The sequence below is a fragment of the Rhizophagus irregularis genome, chromosome 8 (assembly GCF_026210795.1).
Source record: "Rhizophagus irregularis chromosome 8, complete sequence".
NCBI lineage: Eukaryota > Fungi > Glomeromycota > Glomeromycetes > Glomerales > Glomeraceae > Rhizophagus > Rhizophagus irregularis.
In genome coordinates, this window is record NC_089436.1 from 2,461,180 (window position 1) to 2,478,866 (window position 17,687).

The window sequence follows — 17,687 nt, forward strand, 5'->3', positions numbered from 1 at the left end:
TCCTAATTTTCTGGTCCATAATATGTTCAATTCGTCATGTAAATATATGTAACGTTTAACGTCACCATTCAGCTGAAGTTGGTATCTTCATTATAAGTTCATCTTTCAAACATTCATCTGTGAAACGTTCATAGTTATTATCATCAACAAACCTTCTGATAATATTTTTCCACGAAAGTATGGCTGATCATCTATGATAATAGAGCTAGAGAATAGGGGTTTGTACTTTGTCTTACGCGCACATACTATAATTTCTTTCGTAAACCCAGCATAAGATCCCACTTTCTTGATATGTCTTAAAAATTTTGGATGAAACATAGGAACTTCTTTGAATTTGAATTCATTATAATACTTGTTACAAAGACCGGATATTCAGTTTAGATTTTTTTTTAATGTATCTATATTATTAGCATCGATTGAAGTATAACCCATGAAAGAAATAACATCATCATACTTCTTCTTGACCCCTCTTTATATCATTCTTAAGTTTTTCAAGTCGAAATTCAAACTTAGTCAAACAGTATGTAATTATTTTCCAAGTGGGTCGTGATTCTGCTGATATATGCAAGATCGTTCTGAAGCCAAGCAAAGTTCTTAGAAAGGTAAGCTATACAGCCATCGGGTGTAAATTCCAACTATACTGCAACTATCTCATGTTCTCTTGCAAGTATTGTTGCTAAATTGCAGGAAAATTTATCTTCATCCCTGCCAGTGTCTTTGTCTCAATAACAAAATTGATACCCTCAGCAACGCACTCTTTACTATACAATTTTTTTCTCTAGCTCTTTCACCTTCTCGATACTCTTGGCAATGTATTTTTCACTATGCAATTCTTTCTCTTGATCTTTCATTTGCTTATTTTTAGCAACTGAGGCAATGCAGTATTTCCGTTCACCACTACAATAAGTAGTAGACAGGTCGGTAAATTAAGTATGATTGGACGTTAATCATACATAGTCTTTTGCATTGTATGTATATCAACCGAATCTTTTTTGATTCACTGTATTTTGTCTATTTTTCACGTCTATGCATAATATAAATAATGATTATATAGTATACGTATTAGTTTATAACAAGTGATGTTTTATACGGTGAAGTGTAGTAGCAGATGTATTGTTCTTGACTTATGTGACGGGTTTAACTTGATGCATAATATATTTTACTGTACAATAAGTGAGGTCCACTGGGAAGATCAAATCTGATACTTTTGTAATATTGTAAGTAACATTACAATTTTGATTGTTTCCGGAATAATATAATTCACACATTGTCCTTTCTTTTTTTTTCAGATTGTATAATACTATTATTGAGGTTAACATTTTCATTACTTTTGATACCATTTTATTTTATCCAGGATATCATCAAATCAGAGTTAATGTTGGGAAATTGTACTAGTAAAATAGTTTAGACAAGAATGTAGACCACAGGTATTAAAAATCCTATCAATCAAATTTACATAGACGCTCGAAGTGTTGATTTTGACCAATAGTGTGTCCAATAAATCTGAAGCTTTGAATCAATCACGTGGAAGTGATGCTCTTCATCTGGAAATTCTACCAGTCAGTAATTCTAGTTCATCAACCAATTTATCTCTTAATGAAAAAAGAAGCCATTTTAGACAAGTTTTTAATTCAAATAAAGGAGGAAGGGATAGTTTGGATTATGTGTTTGAAACTGTTAGACGTGAAATTTGTCAACTTACTGGGAAAAAGTTGGAAAAGAAACTGTGAAAAACTTTTATTATAATGAAAGATTAGAATAGTAACATTAATTATGAAATGGGTAGATAGCAAAACTAGTAATAGTATTAATAATATTAATAATAGTAATAATAGTAATAAGTACTAGTAACAATTTAGTCAATATAGTCAATAATGCAGAGTAGTAGGGAAGGAACTGTCAATATATAGGTTAGAGCTTGGCAAATTCCTCCTTTGAAACAACCTGCTACAGTCACATTCTATTCATTTCAGAGAATATTAAATATAATTCAATACATCCATCAGTCCTCAAGTCCTATGTATATCTAATCAAATTAGCTAAGAATAATACTTATTCTTCTAATCCTAGAATCATTGAAAAACCTGATGACTCTTTATATCCTTTTCGAAAACCTAAACATGATAATTGTGATGATGGTGATCTTAATTCAAGTCATAATCCTTCTAAAAAAAGAAACAATCATTCTTCAAACAATCATTCCAATCTTTCAAATGGTTATCTTCTGAGCAATCATATTCAAATATATCAAAAAAATGAAAGCAAAGAAAACAAAGCATAGAAGTACAAAGATTCAACTATCAAGATTTTAAGTATAATAGATTATTAAGTGCTGGAGAAAATAATAAGAAGGTACTTGAGTGTGAATTCTGTGGAAAAACAATTGCCTTAAAAAGTATTGATTTAACAAAAAAATCTAAATGTCTGGATGAATTTCTGAATGAAGTTAAAATTTATAAAGTTCTTGCTAAACTTCAGGGTATATATATTCCTAAATTATTATTTTATAGTGATTTGGCAAATGGAATGAGCTTTGTTATGGGAATGACAATTGTTGGTACTTTATTGAATCATCATAGGATAGATAAATGGCTAAAAAATAAAGTCATTATGACATTAAAAAAAGTTCATGAGTATAATATTCTTCATAATGATATTCATAAAGAAAACATTTTGATTGATGAAAAAGGATATGTGTATTTGCTTGATTGATTTTGGATTTTCAATTCAAACTTATGATGAGAATATGTTTCGTGAAGAGAAAGCTCAATTGGAACGTTTACTTGAATATATGATGTAACTTTTTATATATCATGCTTTAATATTATTAATGATAAATTAATGCTTATTTGCTATATTATATAAAAAAAAAAATATAAGACGCATAGTATAGGTGATTGAGTTTTATAATAAATTCTTGTATTACTATAAATGGTTAACTAAACTGAAATACCATCAACCGTTTACAGTATATATTGCTATTTTCTGTAAAAATTTATTTTATTAAATAAAGTATTACACAAATTACATATAATGTCTGCATAGAAATATTCTTGAATTCACAAGTAAAATCATAAATGACTTTATATAATTGCAATATTTTTATACCTTTTATTTCTAGCTAAATCAAATTTAGTAAAGTATAATCTTACTAAATCAGCTATATAACCAATAAAATTATTGCGTATTATTCTATAATCCAATACAATCATAAATATAGTTTAAAATTCCTAAGATAGTAAAAGCAATAACTAATATTCCATTTAAAAAACTTTTTGAATATAACCCAAAATTCTTTTCCAAAAATAAATTTATTTATATAATTAAAAAATTATATAAAGATAAAGAATTTATGTATAAAAAATGTTTGTCTGATAAATATTCGAAATGGGCAGGGTCGATTTTCTGAACTAATAATAATAGAACTAATTCCTTATTTTTTAACTTGTGAATTTTCTTATAATACTATTACTAATTATATACTTCTTGTAATCCATCTTTTTTTATTTATATTCTTTTATTTTACCAAAATAAAAGAAAAATGAAAAAGAAAAAAAAAACTGGTTAGTTGCTGTAAAGTGTAAAGAAAATAGACTTATGAAATTCTAAAAAGCCTGAAAATTACCGTTTGTCTTATAATAAAAAAAAAATCTTTCAAAATACATAATACTTTTTAATAGAAATCAGAGTTATGAATTTCCAATTTGTTATACAGAAGACATAACTACCTTTATTAAACTTCATCTTTTAGATATAAATAAAGTTACAAAATATAAATTACTTCAAGTTCAAATATTTTTCAAAGGTTTGTTTCATCTAAATCTAATTAATAAAAAATTACTAAATGGTTTTTAGATATTAATAATTACAAAGTATTTTTATTATCTTATAAATTTTTTTTGTTAAAGGTTTATATTCATTACATATATTTATAAGAATTTGTTTTTACTATTTAATGTTTTATATTCACGATGCAATGAAATATATTTAAGATTTGCATATATATTTAGATGGGTTTCTAGTAAAAATGCAAGAACATCAAAGACTATAACACTAAATTGATCAGTTTTTTTAAAAGATGAAATATCAAATAATTGATCAGCTAAGCTAGAAAAATGCTGAAATAACAAAACTTTGCCAAAACTATATGAAAGTTTTATTAAAAAGTTGACAAAATTCTGAAAAAAAGCAAAACTTGACAAAACTTATTATAAATGCTAAAACTGCCAAAATCTTGGCAAAACTATAATAAACTATAGTAAAATTTTAAAGAAATTAATCATAGGATTTTGGAGAGGTTTAGGCAAGCAACCTTAGCTTGAATCTCACATTTTCATACTATGGAGCTTACTTATCCATGTATCCATGGCTATAAATTCATAAAACATCGTACTGCTTCCCATTAACAACATCTCAATATGGATCAGTTAACTCTAATAAATGCGCACAGTCGAATTGAATAACCACGTGACTTTGTTACAACACGTCTAGTCTGGAACGTCATACGCGATACTACGGTAGGACGAGTAAATTCTTTTAATAGCTTACTGCTCTATCATCAAATCCTTCGATAATTGCATCAAGGACTGCAAGAATTGACCCTACAATATCTTGAAGAATCTCACATGCGGGCCAATTTCTGTCGATTGCTAGTGCTTTTCTTCTTATTCTGATTGGTTTTTTACAGATCAATGACGTTTCGTCCCAAATGTTTCTCCAAGAATTGATAACGATTAATCAGATAATGATGAAAATAAGAGTGATAATGAAAATAAGAGCAATGATGCGTTACTACAGTCAGAATCGAAGGTCAGCAATGATGTTGTAGATATTCGTCAGTTTCAAGAATTTCAAAAAAACTATCTCGTAATGTGCAATGATATAAAATGGAAGCTTCCATCCGGAAGTTATGTTGAAGGTAATTATTTTAATTATACAAAGGATCTCCCTTGTGAATGGTAGTGTTAAGTTTAAAGTATCTATTATCATAAGCTATGATCTGCTAATCTAATATTTTTACCAGTCCATCACATAGTTTTATTCTTGATATCGAAAACGGAAGTATAATGAAATTGTTTAATAAAGAAGATCAAGAATATATCAAGACATACAATGCTATGGCTGACCCTGAATTAGAGGATGGGCTAATGGAATACCTTGTTACATTTAATGAAGTGAGTATCATCTTTCTTGCAAGTACAATGAGAATGTTGTATTCAATAATAACATCCTTTTCATTCTATAGACTGATATTTCAAAGATGCGGGATAAAATTAATGCAGAGATAGACATGACTCCATATGATCCTAAAAAACACTTTGATTATCAATATGTCTATCAAGTTTTTGCTAACCTGTGAGTAACCAATCATATTTTTAATGAAATTGTTGACCTGTATTTATTTGTCAGCCTAGATATGAATTGAGATCTGGAGATTTTACTCGAGCACGCTTGAAGGGATAGTTCAACTCTAATATATGGAATATAATCATTGACTCATGCCTTATTTATTTATACACTGTTGAGTTTATCCGGTAAGTTATTTAATGTATTTTTTTGAATTTTCACTTATCAGTATAATTATGTTGTGACCAATTTTTTCAGGGGGGAAGGATGCTCACTTGCATCATCAGAACGAAAAATAAAGCAAGAGAAAGTGCAAAAACAAGGTCTAAAATTGGCAGGAAGTGTGATGGAATTTAGAGATTACATCAATCGAAGAATATGCTGTTAGTGAAGAGGGAAAACTTTTTATGGGAAAAAGTGGAACGAAATACTTATCAGATATGCCATAGGTAATGAAAGGACATTCGGGTAAGAAACGTTTTTTGTAATATAGTTCCATATACCTTTCTAACATACTGTATCCTTATTAATTATCAAGCGCAATATTTACAACAAGACATCATGGACCTCTCAGCAGGTTATACCGATTTCGAAAAAATCATTCATACGGGTACTATCGTCATTATTAGATGTAGAAGATCTAATATTTTTAATTCACGAAGTCCTTGTTGCCAAGGTAAGTTTAAAGACATTCCTACAATAAATTATCTGCCTATTCTTATGATTCTATTATTTTCTCTAGCTTCGTATTAAGCAAAATATAGAACTATCAAATAAAAAATGCAATAATTTGAAAGAAGCTTTAAGAAATAAACAGAGCAAGAGGTCAAGATCTGATAATGATTTGCCAGACAATCAAACTTCTCCTCGAAAAAAGTCAAGTTACATTATTTTAGCTTTTAATTAATTTTTAATTTTTATTACTTTCTAGCATAGTGGCTTTAACAAATCTTTAATGCAAAAAAAGTAGAAATTATATTTCTAAAAATACATTTTATTAAAATAAGAAAATTGCAAATATACAATACATGTATTCACTTAAAGCTAAAATCGCACCATGTATAACAAAATTTATATTTGTAGAGATTTATTTAGTTTATTTGAATCAAATTTTCAGAACGAATCATATGACCAAATTCATAGTAGCAATTGTGTTTGGATTTTACAAAGTTCTCAAGATGTATCCAAGATAGGGATACGTAGTAACTTTATCATGTATCACAGGCAGAGACCTGAACTTTTGTATTTATTTTTGCTTGTATTAATAAAAAAATTTTTACATACAACTTATCGGGACAAAATGTCGCGGTTTTTTATAACCTAAAATTTATCGGTATCGTAACGAGTCTTCACATTTACCACATGATATAGGGCAAACTCGGCTCGAAATCATATGTATCTATTTGTTCCGAGGCATTGAATTCGATATCCCTTGTTCCCTTGTTAATCGCATCAAATTTTCCTAAGGAGCGTCTGTTTGATCAGTTTTTTGGATGACCCACTGCGAATTTATAAAAAGGTGAGACTGGTTAGTGAATCCCTTATACGCCTTGTGTAAGTAAATCAAAGTTGCCTTTACATAATCGAAATATACACCAGAAAATCGTCATCTGTATGTGTCACATGCCTGGGCGAAAACGTTTATCAAATCTAAATGCTGATTTATAAGAAAGAAATATTGTTTTGTTTTGCCCTTTGGCTAATTTTTGCTCCGGAATTTTGTAATAGATCCGAAATTACTTCAAGTTCTCTTGCATAATATAATTTTTATGAAATTTATGAAATACATGGAAATTTAAACATAATGTAGAAACGGAGGAAATTGGTTAATTTATTTTAGAAATCACAGAAGCATAAGAGATAACTGAAATGCAAAAGAATTAACATTAGGCATTATGGAATATATAGTAACTCACTCATTTTATGAGATGCTTCCTCCTTCTTATAGGACATTATTATGTTATATTGTGTTCCAGAGTATTTGGCTATATCCTTTTTGACTACCTTTCATCCTTTCCATTTCATTTTATATTTACTAATTTTATTGTTTGTTGGTCTTTCCCTTTTCCTCTTCCCCTTCTTTGATTGTTCTTTAGCCTCTTTCTTTCCCCTTTGAGCACTTTTTTGTTCTTCATTCTCATCAGATTCATAGTTTATTCCTCAATTTTAATGATTTGAGACTGAGTGTGATCATTATTTGTGATTACAGTATTTAGATATCTATCAATATTTGTATTAACATTCACAAATCCAGTTGCTACCCAAGTATAATTAGGATTAATTTCATAATTTTATCATTTTTTTAGTTAATGGGTTACTAATAGATTTGTATCACCTTTATGTATAATTCATATGAACATTATTTTCAATTTATCCTTATATTTTGATAATTTTAGTTTTAACTTTAACCAAATACTGGAGAAAAATTACTCTCCCTTAGGATTGGAATGGCTATATAAAACACATATTTCTCTTCATTTAAAAACACAATTTCTTTTTCATTATAAAAAAATTCTATTTTACCAGGATTAAAATTACAAAATCCATCATATATTCATTCTTAAAAATACTAGCAATACATTTTTTTTAGTAAAAAAATCCTATAACTAGTATTCCAAAGAAGTTGGATTTTGAGGTGTATTCAAACTTGATTTGAGTGTAGAAGTAATGACTCAGATTTGACTTGATCCAATTATAGTCTGATTCAAATAATCTAGATTTGACCGTCAAGTTGTATTTAATATAAAAAAATTAATTTTTAGTTAAAATTATAATAAAAGATTCGGGTTGCTAGATCAAAGTAAGGTATAACTTGACTTGACGGGTCAGGTTGAGTTTATGCAGGTTACAGGTCATCAAATCATATGATCCTAACCTGACCCCTAAATACAAGTTAGATTAATAACCCAGGTTTGATCTAACTCTTTCAGAAAACTACTTATAACTGATGGATTATTTTTAAAATGCTCTATGCAACTAATTCATCTTATATTTGTAAATATTTCTATTGTTTCTTTTTGAAAGATATATTCAACTATGAAATCTTGTATAAGCTCACAGATATAATAAATATATTTATTACCAATTCCATATAAACTTGTTTTTTTTAATATTTTTAATAATATATTATTTGAATATGTTATTATCAAGCTTTATATTATTGATTTAAGTTTTAGTTTAAATATTTTAATGTACTTTTAAAATCCTTATAACTAGATTTTAGCAAAAAGTGTAATAATAATAGAATTTTGCTAGTAATATTTTAATATTTTCAATTTATTTTTTTTACTAATTACTTATTATTAGCAAATTGCTATTCATCTTTTTCTAAATAAGTATTATATTAATATACAGAATATTTATAATATAAATATTCACAATATAAAGAAGAAATTTTAATCTTATTTTATTAAAATCTTTAAAAGCTTAAATTTCAATTTATTATTCTACTTTAAAAAAAATGCAATTTTAATTTATTATTTATTAAGAAATTTATTATATAATAATAATAATAATTAGTTATCCTATTAAGATTATATTTAATTTGTTTTTTTTTCTAAACTAATTCCAGTATTATCTAATAAATTTATTTCGCATGCTGTGCATTTTGTTCACTACCAAAATCGTCAAACAAGGCTTATAATTTATTTCCGTCAAGTAACATAACACAGACTTTCTTTTTCATTTAAAATGTAATTTTTCATTTTCATTTTCATTTTTTTTAAAAAAATTTAAAATATTTTTAAAATTTTGCAGAAATTATTTCATTAATTTTTGTATTACTATCATGGTATAAAGAGGATCCCAAATATCACATATACAACTTGGAGGTTGACTTTTCACAAATTAACCCTAAATTTCAAAAAAAAAAAGGTTTTTTGCAATTATCTTGGCATTCAATAGTCCAATTTATGCGAATATTTTTGGTTTTGTAGTTCTCATTAAGCTCTACAAAATAAAAAAAAATCACATGAATCAGATCACTGGATGCTAAAATAATTACAAAAAACTGAAAATAAAAAAAGAGCAAATTGGGCCTTTTTTTTGGCAAAAAGTCAGTTATGATCTATATAAAAAATGTCCAGAGTCTTGTATAAGATAGACTTAATATAATTTTCTAAATTTACAGCCAGTTGATAACAATTAAAAATAAGAAAGCAATTGATTATTTTTAAATTATTTTTAAATTCTAATTAATATTATTATTAGATAATTTCTATTTGTATACAAAGTATTTTAAATACAGATTTCCAAAAAAGTAAATTTTCTATGTTAGTTATTTAATAAAAAAAAAATGTTAAATAAATTAAAATAATCAATTTTAATATTTTAAGTAAACTTAAAAAATAAATAAAAATACATATTATATATTTCTTTTAAAATTATATTTATTAAAAATTTTTTTAATTTTTTTACATAAACTTTTTAATAAAATTATATAATATATATATAAATATCTTATATAAATTAATTTTTTTAATATGTGAAAAAATTTTTTTGTTGAATGATTTTGGTTAAGATCATATATTTTTTATTATGTTTAAATCTTCTACTTTAGAAATTGTATTTTTTATTTAAGAACAATGTTTAAAATAAATTAACAAGTCTTAGAAAAAGACTTTTTTTTTATCATTTTTATCATTTTTGTATTTTTCCTTCACTTTCTCTTTTTAATAATAATGATTTCTTAGAAATTTCTTTTTTTTAATGGTCATTAGTAATTCCATTTTCTAAATAAACATCAATTTGCATTTCCTATTGTCAATATATAATTACACATATATAGTATATATATTATATATTATATATTATTTTAAAATATTCAAATTAGTAGTTAAATTAACTTATATATTTAATAAGAATTTTTTCTTAATTAAACAATTTATAATTTATTAAATTTTAATTATTTAACAAATTTAAATTAGATTATACAAACTTTATTTTATGGTTTTCATAATATAAAAATTTCATATGATCATTAGATCATAAGATATTTTAAAAATTCAAAATTTTTTTAAATTAATTTTAGCCCCTACAGTTTAAGGGATAATATATTATTAAATAATGATTTTAATTTTATTTTAATTATATTTATTTTTAAAGAAAATGTATATTTTGCCTTTTTGTATAATGTTAAAATTTTACATTTTATATAAAAAAAGAAATTTTTAATATACAAATTTTTTTAAAAATGTTTACTATATATATTTTCCTTTACTTTACAAATCTATTTAAAGTATCAAAGATAAAGATAATTTGATTTTTAAATATCATTTATTTATTTAATAATACTTTTTTTTCAGATTTTTTTCATTAAATCATATGACATATTTAATTCTGACTAGAATTAAATAATTAGCATATAAAATATTTTAAAGCAAAATTTAAACATTAAATTTATCTTTATTTTATATAGTATATAGTATATTAGTATATAATTAATATTAATGTATATATTTATAATTTAAATAAGTAATTATATTATTTCAAAATTTTTTTGTAATTTATTGGAATACTTTACCTTTAAACTATAAAAATTATAATAATTAATTTGTATATTATTTATATGTATTATTTAATTAATATTTATATGTATTATTTAATTAATATTTATATATATTATTTATAAAAAGTAATATATATATATATATAAATAAATAATTTTAAAATAATTTTAAGAAAATAAAAGACTTATAGGGTATATTTGCAGGCAGGTAGAGTGAAAATTATTTATAGTAATAGGTTAGATTCTTGTAACAGTATTCGGAAATGATCTGATCATTTGACCTTTTAAATGATTTATGGAATCATTTGTCATTATTCATAATCATTTGTCATTTGGTCATTTCAATTATTTAATTTTGATTGGCTAATATTTATTACATAAATAATCATGTGACTATAATTAAAAAATAATGAATGTAATGTAGGCAAAAATTATAGTGCTGGCTAAAATTACATTCAAATGACTAAAGTCATTTGTCATTTGAGCATTAAAACATTTGTCATTTGAATCATTTGGTCATTTCAAGTCATTTGCCGAACATTGTCTTGTAATGTTTCCTTTAAATAAATAAAGATCACTGTTCTCTTTAAGTATAATAAAAAAAAAAAACTTATTAAAATTTTAATTTGAAAATCTCCTTTATTTATTATTTTAAAAATTTTATAATATATAATTATAAATACTAAATTTTTAATAATAATTTATTATTATTATATATATAAATATAAATAAATTAATTAATATAACATTATTTTTTTTATAATAATAACTTTAAATATTTTTAATATGCAAGCAGATAGGATGTAAATTATTTAATATATTATTCCTCTTTGACTCCTTAAGTATAATAAAAAAAAATATTTTTAATATTAATATTACTAAAATTTTAGTTTGAAGGTAAAATCCAAAAATTTTAAATTATAAAAAATAGCAAATAAATCTTCTAAAGAAAAAAAATATTATTTTAATTTTATTATTATTTTTTTTTTTAAAAAAAAAAAATTTTTAAAAATGAAAAAAATATACTAATTAAATTTAAAAATAATAATTTTATATTAACAGTTAAGCTAAACTTAATCTTAGCTTAAAGCTATTTAAATTAAGCCATAATAAAATTTGATAAATACTAGTTTAAAGTTTAAACTAAGCTGAACTCTAACTGGCTTAAATAAAATATCTTATGCCATTATGCCATTAGCCCATTACATAGTTACACTCTTTTGCATATTCTGCAGGTCAAATTCCAAGAAGAAAAAAAGAACATTAATAACATTCAAAAATAAAAATAGCAAATTCCCCTTTCTAACCTACTATTTTAACAAATTTTAATCTAGGAACCATTTCTTAAAGAAAACGTTAATTACGTTTTTACAAAATCACCCTTTAACTTGTATACTTTTTCCGTGGATGATCAAATACATAATCGATTTTTATAAAAAGTTAATTAATTAAACTCCAAAATAGGAAACTTTAGTCAGAATTTCAATCTTAAGAAGGTCGTCTGTACTATGACTAACATTAACCCAAAAAAGGAAATATTTCAATGATACAATTTAAGAATTTATTTGTATTAAAAACTACAAAAAATCATTGCTCAGATTTGACATTTCCTTGAATCCTAAAACCGAAAAATCTAATCATCGAATACAATTGGTCTTAGTGCATCGGAAAATTTTTTTGTTACATAATTTCATTATTTCAATTGAGACAAAAATCATGCATTATTTAAGTAGTACCTTACCACAAATATACACGTAGGCGTAGCTCACGCAGTAATATGACGTAGTAGTTCACTTCCTGGATAATTACACAAAGACTAATTTGGGAATATCCTTCGATTTATAATTACTAGCATTTGTAAATAGTTTCATCATCAAATACTATAGCTATCTGACGTTTACCGATTTCCGATTATGATGACGTATCTCTTTCCAGATGAGATTTCTACTCTATTTGCAAATTTTTTGTATCTACCGTATCTACCGTTGAATTTATTATCAAAGAAGGCCACACCGAATAAATCATATTAAAATAATAATCTTAAAAGGCCCATTAAATTATTGGCAAATGGTCTAAATAACAGACGCCTTCGGAAATTTTGCCAACCTTGGAGAAGCTTTACGCATCTCGTGTTTTATTTAACAACGAATTTCACAATAAAATTAATAAAATTACAAAGAAATTCTTGATAAAAGAATTGAAAATGCTCAAAAAAACTTTTTAGCTTCACCTCTTTAAAAATACTATATAGATCACATGACCGAAGGACGCAGTTTTCTACGTCACATGGTACACAAAATTTGTTGTATCCGGGTGATTAAAACATCAGGTGGTGTTTGTTATGAGAGCGCACTTTGCTATGCAATTTATGCAATTTATGCAATTGATGCCATTATAATTGATACCCTAAGCGCGTACACCGAAAAGCAATGAAACAATAATGTACTATATAACGTTTTTTTTTAATACTAAACCCTTTTACGCTTTTTTATAGAAACTTTTTTAAAATAAATAAATAATGTTCTTTATGCATTTTTTTTTTATATGCAAAATAAAATATATATTTAGCATGATCTGATCTTCAAAGACATATTGTACTATATATTGTATAAATGATACATAAAATCGGTATAATACATAAAATCGGTATAAATTTGATAAATCAACTTTTTTGAAGTACTCGACTTCAAAACTAGTTTAAATTCTATTCTATACCGTTTTCTGAATACGTGACGTGACAGAGTCGTCAGATTTGATGAGATCGATTTGCGCGAATCATTTCATTTTAATATGAACTTTGAGACTAAAATTGGTTAATTTAAATTATTATTGTGGTCAATTCTCAAATGTCAAAACTTGAACTTTTCAAAAAAAAGAAAAACCATAAGTTAGTGTCACGTTCCAATCCGTCATGATCCGTTTAGATTTCCCTTTTTTAAAACCTGATTAATAAGTTCATTAGATGATCTATATCTATCAATAAAAGATATTTTTTTTATTGTTTCCTTTGTTCTTCCTTTGTTCTAAAAAAGAAGGAGGGGCATCTCATCTACATGTAAAATGTAACACTAATTTCAGGGGAATATCATACGATAAATTTTATAATCAAAAAAATTATTATTATGAGAGAAAAAAGTAACATTTTCAATAAGTCAAAAATGGATGATTTGAAAAATAAATTAAATTTCGTGTAATATATTGAGTCAAATCAAAATACGCGAACGCCTATAGAAATTCTTTTAATATTTACGCCTAATATAAATAGATTATGATCTTTTGAATTAATATATCAATATGTAATACTTTTGACTAATAATCGGTATATATGATCTTTAAAAAAATCACGCATATATTAAAACACGTTACGAACAAGTGTTTGTGAAACCATAGGCTAATTCTTGGCGAAATGTGGGCTGAAGTTATAATAAAATAATAGTTATTCGGCATGAAATGCCGAATAACTATTATATTTGAGTATGATTGACTATGTTCCGTAAATGATTAACGAATAGGGAAAGATATTGATCTTTAACCAATAGTCCAATACTTTTACATCATTTTAATACGTTGAAACTTGAAAGGATATAATTTGTTCGAAGGTTAACACAAAAGTGCTGCAGTACAACCATTAAGGGTATTACTTACTACATATTTCAAAGATGATTCAATGAAATATGTTTACTAGTTGTAATCCAAGTACTACGGATAATGTTCCTAAATTATACTTTTAAAGAAAGTTCAATATATACGAAATATAGTAATTGGAAGAATTCATTTAAAAAAAAAACGCCATAATATTTTAAAGTTTCAAAAGTTTCTTTTAATAAACTTTTTTTTTTCAAAATAAAACTTTTTTCAAAGAAAATTTTTTTTATTAATTTAAACATATAATTTTAAACAAATAATAATAATTTTTTGATATTAAATAATTTTTTTTTTAATTAAAAAATTAAAAAAGGTAATATAATTTTATCTTAATATAAATTTTTTTTAAAGATCACTCAAAAACTTTTTAACTTTCGATCGATTCAATCGATTCAATCGATTCATAATTGTATCCTGTGTCCAAGGATCGACCGACGAGTTTCCAAATCGAGAAACATCACGTTATTAATTGTTACTCGGGTTAGTCGGGTATTGGCGTGTCAATTACCTTTACCTCAAAGAAACTTTATTTTATTTTATTATACTATTATGGTTATATTAAATACGATACTATTTACGGATAACAGAATATTATTAATTCATCGTATTATCAAAATTAGTGCAAAAAAAAAAATTTTTTTGTCAAAAGAACAATTAAAGCAAAGAATACATATATATTTTTTTACATATGAAAATTGATAATACAAAATAAATCTTGCATGGTAAAAAAAAATGGATTTTGATCCATTTTTTAATATTTTAATCGGTTAGAAAAAATATACAGTATATACATACATACATACATATATACATACATACATATTATATACATATTATTTAAATCATGGATTACAAAAAAAAATTTTTTTTTTTTTGTAAAAAATATAAAAAAAAAAAGTTCTCATAAAACAACGGATTTAGTAAAAATCAATAAAAAATTATTTTTAGGAACTAAAAAAATGACGGCTATGGTTAGTGTAACTAAAAATATTATTCGTTCGATTCATAGAAAAAATGAAAAAATTTAAAAAATTTTCATTTATTTACTGTAATTAGATTCGGTCTAACGTTTCTCGGTACTCGGTTTCATTGATCTCACGTACTGTGGTCTCACATTTCTGTATACGGTACCTAATTAACTAATATGTAAAAGAGTATATAACAAAGAAAGAGTTTCACACATATTTTACATATGTTCACACATGTTCAAATATTCACACATTCACCTGAAAAAGTACAAGTCACACGTAAAATAAAAAACATCAAAACATACATAATTTTTCGTATTTATTTTTTTAATGTTATTACACTTTTAGATATATATATAATCAATCATAAAGTCATAATTTTTAAAATTAACATTTTAACGAAATAAAAAAAAAATAGAAAATTGTTGTCGGGGCAAATTAAAAAAAAGAAAATATATATATATATATATATTATATTATATATATATGTATGTATATATTTTTTTATATATATAAAAATATATGTATGTAAATTCGATATTCGAAAATAATATTTAATATTTACAAACTAAAACGCGAAAAAAAAGAAAAAGAAATATATTGAAAACTTTTTTTTAAACTCCCGAATAGCATTAAGATAAATGCGACGCGATGTGCGAGATTAAATGAAGTTAAAAAAAAATAAACGAAAATTTTAAAAGATTTGATAAATAAAAAAAAAGCGAAAGGTATTTTCATAATTGTCCGATTTAATAATAATAAAAAAAAAAATTATATATTTTTAAACTTATTTTTTTATGCTTACTATATGCTTACTTGGTGCATATAATAGTGTTTTAATTATGATACAGTACATCAATCTATTAAAAGAAAAAAAAAATAAAAAGTCATTCGAAAGTCATTCGAATTTCGAAATTAATGATTCGATAATATGAAAAATATTTACAAACCTTGCTTAAAATTACTAATTGCGTCTTTCATAAAAGTTCATCATCCTTTTTCTTTAGAAAAAAGTGAAAAAAAATAATAATAATCATGGACATGGATTGTCCTTTGAAGATAACACATTTGAATTCGTCCATATCAATATGCTCGCTCGTATAAAATTTAAATAATAAAATATAAAATGATAAACGAGTGTATAAATTAAGATAAAAAAAAAAATTAAAGGAATGTATATGGGTCAGTTCATTTTTTGTCGTTAATAAGAAATTGTTCTTCTTATAATTATGATATTTATTTGCTCTTAGAAATTCATCCTCTATTTATACATTTTTTTTGATTGTCAAAATATATATATATATATATAAAATAATATATATATATTATGTGTATACCGTACATACATATATTTTTTTTTTAGATTCGTTTTGATTTACTAAAAATATAAAAATAAAAAAAAAGTAAACAAAAATATGAATTTATTTTAAATAAACAAAACAAAACTCAATTTGTGTAAAATTAAAAAAATTAAAAATCGATTTTTTTTTTATTTTTATTTTTTTTTATTTGTATGTTAATTAAAATCTTTACAAACAATTAATTTTATTTTAAATAATGTCATTACCAAATAAAGGAAATTGGTAACTTTTTAAATCCAATTTCTTCTTAAATAATAAAAGAAAAAAAAATAAAAAATAAAAAATAAAAAAAAATAAAAAAAAAAAAATCCAAATTCCACGATTCTGAAAAATTCCTAAATTCCGGAATTGGCTTCGTTTATTAAAAAAAAAAAAAATTTTTAATAAAAAATGTTTGGTTAATGACTTGGTTTACTTTATTTAACTTTAATTTAAAAGTAACATCTAAATACAAACAATAAATGTTCGAAGTAACAAAGTAACAAATCATTATCATAAGGCTGAAGTAAATCACAAACAAATAATAAAAAATCCAAATAGAGAAAAACTTGGATTTTTTCACCCTGTTACTTGACTTTTGGTGTAAATTGTGTAACTGCACGCGATGGTGAATTTTTTTTTCTAACTGGTGAAGTAATTTAAAAATAGTTGATTGTTTTTCCGTTAATGTTTTCATTTTAATTGATATTTTCCATTTTAATCTTTGTTGAGAAGTTTCTTCTTTCTAAATAGAGATTAATTTGTTCTGCAAAAACTTTATTACAAAAAAGTGAGTTCATTCAAAAAATATATATATATATATATTATTTAATTGGATATCTTTCTTACACGTTTTCTTTGTAAATAAATAACTTCCTTATT

General features: G+C 24.1%; 2 protein-coding genes across 2 annotated transcripts; both read left to right on the forward strand.

Annotated features, from left to right (window-relative positions):
* Window positions 1–430: 430 nt before the first annotated feature.
* Window positions 431–2,712, forward strand: OCT59_028436 (uncharacterized protein; the record flags this gene model as incomplete). Its single annotated transcript, XM_066147285.1, has 9 exons — window positions 431–539; window positions 783–812; window positions 911–917; window positions 1,055–1,065; window positions 1,175–1,217; window positions 1,290–1,377; window positions 1,461–1,563; window positions 2,040–2,216; window positions 2,306–2,712. The coding sequence occupies 9 exons, from the start codon at window positions 431–433 to the stop codon at window positions 2,710–2,712; spliced, it is 975 nt and encodes a 324-aa protein (XP_065994008.1).
* A 2,157-nt stretch (window positions 2,713–4,869) lies between these two features.
* Window positions 4,870–6,253, forward strand: OCT59_028437 (uncharacterized protein; the record flags this gene model as incomplete). Its single annotated transcript, XM_066147286.1, has 9 exons — window positions 4,870–4,958; window positions 5,024–5,174; window positions 5,246–5,341; window positions 5,527–5,534; window positions 5,605–5,656; window positions 5,765–5,795; window positions 5,885–5,923; window positions 5,976–6,022; window positions 6,089–6,253. The coding sequence occupies 9 exons, from the start codon at window positions 4,870–4,872 to the stop codon at window positions 6,251–6,253; spliced, it is 678 nt and encodes a 225-aa protein (XP_065994009.1).
* Window positions 6,254–17,687: the final 11,434 nt, after the last annotated feature.